The sequence below is a fragment of the Abramis brama genome (assembly GCF_963993115.1).
Source record: "Abramis brama genome assembly, chromosome: 3".
Lineage (NCBI taxonomy): Eukaryota > Metazoa > Chordata > Actinopteri > Cypriniformes > Leuciscidae > Abramis > Abramis brama.
This window is the reverse complement of record NC_139965.1, coordinates 11,859,890-11,865,189: the sequence shown is the minus strand read 5'-3', so window position 1 is coordinate 11,865,189 and position 5,300 is coordinate 11,859,890. Positions and strand designations below refer to the sequence as shown.

Here is a 5,300-nt window from a genome sequence, read left to right as displayed (position 1 = left end):
TGGGTGACGTCACGGACACTACGTCCATATTTTTTTTACAGTCTATGCTCCAACCCCAATTAAACACACCTGAACCAGATCATCAAGGTCTTACTAGGCATTCTAGAAACTTCCAGGTAGGTGTGTTGAGGCAGGCTAGAGCTAAACTCTGCAGGACAGTGGCCCTCCAGGACTGAGTTTGGACACCCCTGATATAGGCTATGCAGGTGTGTAAATCAGTGTTATGTAGAGTGTGTGTGATTGATTGTTACTGTCACATGCAGAACACAGTGTATTATTGCTTCGTTTCTCTTGATTTTTAACGTCTGATAGATTGTTTACAGGAAATTAGGCCTTTATTTGGTCATTTCATATATTTTAGGTTTTTCTCTCTGAATTGAGATCGTCAGCTGTACAAAAATAATTCATAGTTAATTCAGTTGTCATTTAGTCCATTTAGCACTTTAAAAGGAGATTGTTGTAATTAAAACAATTTATAATTCATATTCAGTTTTACTACAGTACAATAAGGCAAGGTTATTACATTAGCCTGCTCACTAAAAACTTGAGTTGTCACACTATTTACTAAAGCCAATTAGATTGTAAATGTGTATTCTCATGTGTTTATGGACATGTATAATTTGCAGTGAGATGTCTCTTGTTTGTTTGTTTACTTTCATTTAGCTCTTATGGTGTTTCTGGGAATAAAATTCTTTATAAACATCAGTCCCTGAGAGTAAACTGCATCTGTTCAGCCGGGAATGCTACATAGGGCGCCAGACAGTTTAAATAAACTGACAAACAATTTGTATCTTCTGATAACCCTTACGGGAAGAAACAGAAATGTTTCACATAAGTTTTGTAATTTCATGAAGTCCATTCACATTTTAAGGCAATGACAAAAAAACACAAAAAATGACTTCAGTCTCTTAATGTCCAGAAACACGCCCTCAGAAATGAGCAAATGAAAAGATTCTTTACAAATGAAATACGATTGCGTTTGCACACAGAGTGGCGTTTGATGTTATCTGACAGAGTTAGGCGCCCTACCTGAACATTAATTACAACTTTGGGAAAACCACCTACCTAATATTAACTGAAGTCATTGTAAGCTTTTGAGATTTGCATAAGATTTTGGATGACTCAAGTGTTGCTACATGTTTCTAATAAATGTTAGAATGTTAATAGTGCGTTCCTGTGTAGTTAGTCATCAACGAAGGAACAGTAGTGTTACCCATAGTTTTTAATATGAAGATGAAATCTTGTAAGTGTGTTAAGACTGTCAAAATAAACATCAATTTGTTTTCAGATTTTCAGAAACAACCAGATTTGTAAACAAACTAAATTGTTAGGTTACACCTTTTGCGTTCGTTTTGACCTGAAAGTGAACTGTGGCTTTACACATGAAATTATGTTTTTTTTTTTGTTTTTTTTCCCATCTGTTAGTCATATTTGTCTGAAATTTCTGTAGAATAATATAAGATAATAAGATAAGAATTGTATTAGTTATCAAGCTTTTCACTTTAGAGTACTGATCCAAATTATTAGTTCCTTAAATAGTTATTAGGCTACCTAATAGTGAACTACCGTTCGACTGAGCGCTATACATACTTGTTCGTTAATCAGAGTTTCTTGTTAGTTAATAGGCTATACTATAAAGTTAATAGTGCGTTACTCTTATCTTCCTGTGTAGTTATTCATTAATGAAGGAACAGTATTCTAAAGTGTTACCGAACTACATGTGGATTAAAAAAAGTATGTAGGCTACCTTTTCTGGGTCAAAATAGACTCGAATGCAATAGTTTATGACTCCGGTATCAAATTTGTCCCAGTTTCCCAGTAGTAAATACGACTTGAGAGATAAGATAAGCCTTTATTGTCTCCAATTGGAGAAATTCGTCTTGGGCATTCGAGAGAACAATGGCGACACATTGCATATAACACACACCCAACACACAGTTAACCTACACAAAACATGCTCATAATTATCCCATACAGAACTTCAATTAACATCCAACAACCACACACAGTACCCCCCATAACTTTCCTCACATTCACAGAAAACAAGAAGAAACCCACATCACATCACAGTCCAATTTAGTAGTATTGCTCACACATCACTGCAGCTGATACACGCGCACACACACACACCTTCTCTATTATTATTCATTAATTGAATTGAAAGCGGCACAAATGAGAATTTATACCTGTTAAGCTTGCAGTTTGGTAACCTGTTCCTTCTGCCTGAAGGCATCAGCTCATACTCATTAAACAGGACGTGCTTTGGGTCATTTGTGATTTTGAAACTCTGTTTCCTCACCGCCTCCTCGAAAAGATCCTGAGGAGTAGTAGGTGGCATTTGGCCAATTATTTTTCCAGCCCTTTTTATCAATTTTTGGAGCTGTGATTTTAATTTAACGGACAGGTTACCAAACCAAGCCACAATACCATACCGCACAATAGATTCAGTGGCTACCTTGTAAAACATTAACATGATATCCTTGTTCACTCCATGAACTGGAGTTTTATGTTTAATGTTTTATTTAGAAATTCTGAAAGCTTGTATAGCAGACTGCTTGCATAAAATGCATATAAATATCAGTTTTCACTTGATATCTATATATCTTATAAGATGATATTGAAATGCTTAGTTTTGCATTGCACTTTGTATCAATACAATAATGATTGAGAGATGAACAAATAAACATTCCTAAAAAGCCTGATGGATAATTTTTGATACTCACATTTTAACAAAATTGATGTATATTCAAGTAAACCTAAATTGCTTCAGTCTAATATATGTTCATCTTGAAATATCACTAAAGTTATTCTTATTTTTACCTTTTATTTTGTTATTTAATATTACCTTTTATAGGTTTATTCTTATTTATGTAATCCATAAAGATTTCACAGCAAAAAAGAAAAAAGGACTTGAAGGTGGACTTCTTGCCAAAAAAAAGCATGAATTATCAATCAGACGACAGAAGGACTGTAGTAGATTGTGTTCAACTAAGTTTCAGCAAAGTTTTGATCATGTTGATTATTTAGAGTTCTCAAAAATTTGCATATCAAATATGAAACAGTATGCTTAATAGGGTTAAGAAGTGTTTTTATACTCGCTTGTAAAGGAAATTGCAATAGAATAATAGAGAGAGATAATAAAGATAGAGATCCTTGGAAGAGAAGATTAGTCAGGAATCGTAATTGCGCAACACACACGTGTGTGAGTCTCTCTCTATAAAAGGGAGAGTGCGGGCCTGTGTTAGACTACAGCAGACGCTCACTTCACACGTTTACTGGCATTTCTCTGCACAACACTGATTCAGAATGATGAAGTTCACCGTAACAGCCTTCGTGTTTCTGATCTGCACCGCTGCACTGCTGTCCACAACAGAAGGTAAGCAGAATATAACATTCATAACAGTGTTTTAAATCAATTCATTTGCAGATATTTACACCAACTCTCTCTCTCTGTCACTGCAGGAATACCTCGCATGAACAGGCGCTGCCAGTGCATTCAAACACATTCAAACTCACCAATTCCTACTGAAAGAATACTCTCGTTGAAGGTGAATCCTGCTGGACCACACTGCAAAAATGAGGAGATCATGTGAGTGTGAAACTTACTAAAACAACAAATACAGACACATTATTGCTTCTTGCTTCCATTTGTCAAGGTTCACAAGGCACATTTGTGGTGGACACTTGTTGATGCTTTTTTCACTAATTTGAGTGATTTAAGCCATCATATTAAAAGGTCTTTAAGATCATTAGAGTGGCTGGTAGCGTGTGAAAATTCATAACTGATGATGATACATGGATGTTTCGTCTGAATGATTGAATTTGAGGCTTAATTTACTCTCCTTCATGTTGTTTCAAACCTATATGGCTTTTATTTTCACCTGATGTTTAGCAGAATGCCTGAGCTGGAAAAGAGCAGCTTGGATATTCTGCTATAAATAAAATAATTTTGTATTACACAGAAGAAGAAAAAAGTCATACAAATTTAGAAAAGCATTAGGATGATTAAACAATGACAGAATGTCTTTTTTTTTTTGAGGTGAACTTCATTTAACAATAAAGTCGTGACTTACCAGAATGTCACTTATAATTCCATACAATGGTGTGTAAAAATAATAACAACAATGAAAGTGTAATTTTATAGATTTTAAATAATCATACATTTGTTTCTTACAGTGCTACAATGAAGAAAGGAATGAAGTGTCTCAATCCTAGAGTAGACTGGGTGATTTCTCTCAAGAAAGAGTAAGTTTGTCTATGATGATGTGTCACACTTATTATCTGTCTTATTAATAGAAGTTCATTCAAATCATGCTAATGGATGAATTTTAATTAATATTTTTGATCTCGGACACTGCGGCACCTTTCATCCTTCATACAGTAATATAATGTGTCTCTCTTTATGTTTGCAGAATGTGCAAGGGGAACATCCAGAGCCAGTATGCATCATATAACTGTTCTAAAAACACAAAGAGCAACTGAAGCCATATAGAATTTTTTATTTAAATTTATCTCTTGAAGTATTGAATGTGAAAACGTGCTTTTTATAACTTTATAGCTTTTTTTACTGTACATTTTTTCTGACCTTGTTTTTTTATTATATTTATTGTTATTGTCTCACTAAATTATAGTTGTATATGTTGATGTAGTTTTGCATTGTTTTTGAATGATGACACGCTTATACTAGCAATTAAAATGTTTTAATTGTCTTAATGGATATTTTTGTTGGTTTTTATTGTGCTTATTTTTTCATCTTGCAAAACTTACCAGGTTACTGTACATTTTAACATGAATTCAATATTATTCCCTGAGCTATTCACCATCATGTCATTCCAAACCTGTATGACTGTATTCTGAAGAAACCAAAATCTGTTTTTTTTCCATGCAGTTACTATGAACTGAGACTGAAGCTTTCAAGCTTTTAAAAGCATCATAAACATGTAATAAAAATTAACCATGTAACTCATGCATACATCTGAAGCCATTCAAGTTATTGAATCTCATGACATCTGATCTCATTTACATGTTAAGGCACTCTTAAAAATAAAGGTTCCAATGGGTTTTCACACCGATTCCATAGAAGAACCATTTTTGGCTCCCCAAAGAACCTTTCAGTGAACAGTTCTTAAAATAAAAAATATATATCTTAGTGTTTTTTGGGGGTTTTTTTTTTCATTAATCCAATTAAATAAATTTAGGGTAATGGTTCAAATATATGTTTTATAACTTGAGCAAATGAAAAATATATAACAATTTCAATATTCAAAATAATATATTTCAATATTCACTGAAAACTATTT

General features: G+C 33.5%; 1 protein-coding gene across 1 annotated transcript; it reads left to right on the top strand.

The window, feature by feature from the left end:
* The first annotated feature begins 3,216 nt into the window (after window positions 1–3,216).
* LOC311080439 (growth-regulated alpha protein-like) lies at window positions 3,217–4,968 on the top strand. Its single transcript, XM_084110415.1, has 4 exons — window positions 3,217–3,376; window positions 3,463–3,589; window positions 4,177–4,245; window positions 4,413–4,968. The coding sequence occupies exons 1-4, from the start codon at window positions 3,307–3,309 to the stop codon at window positions 4,480–4,482; spliced, it is 336 nt and encodes a 111-aa protein (XP_083966541.1). The 5' UTR covers window positions 3,217–3,306; the 3' UTR covers window positions 4,483–4,968.
* Window positions 4,969–5,300: the final 332 nt, after the last annotated feature.

What these genes read in the sequence shown, in the direction of transcription:
- LOC311080439 (XM_084110415.1), top strand. Translation starts at nt 3,307, where the DNA reads ATGATGAAGTTCACCGTAACAGCCTTCGTGTTTCTGATCTGCACCGCT. An exon ending in ACTGCTGTCCACAACAGAAG is followed by an intron (nt 3,377 to 3,462) that starts GTAAGCAGAATA and finishes CTGTCACTGCAG; the next exon opens with GAATACCTCGCATGAACAGG. An exon ending in GTGATTTCTCTCAAGAAAGA is followed by an intron (nt 4,246 to 4,412) that starts GTAAGTTTGTCT and finishes TTATGTTTGCAG; the next exon opens with AATGTGCAAGGGGAACATCC.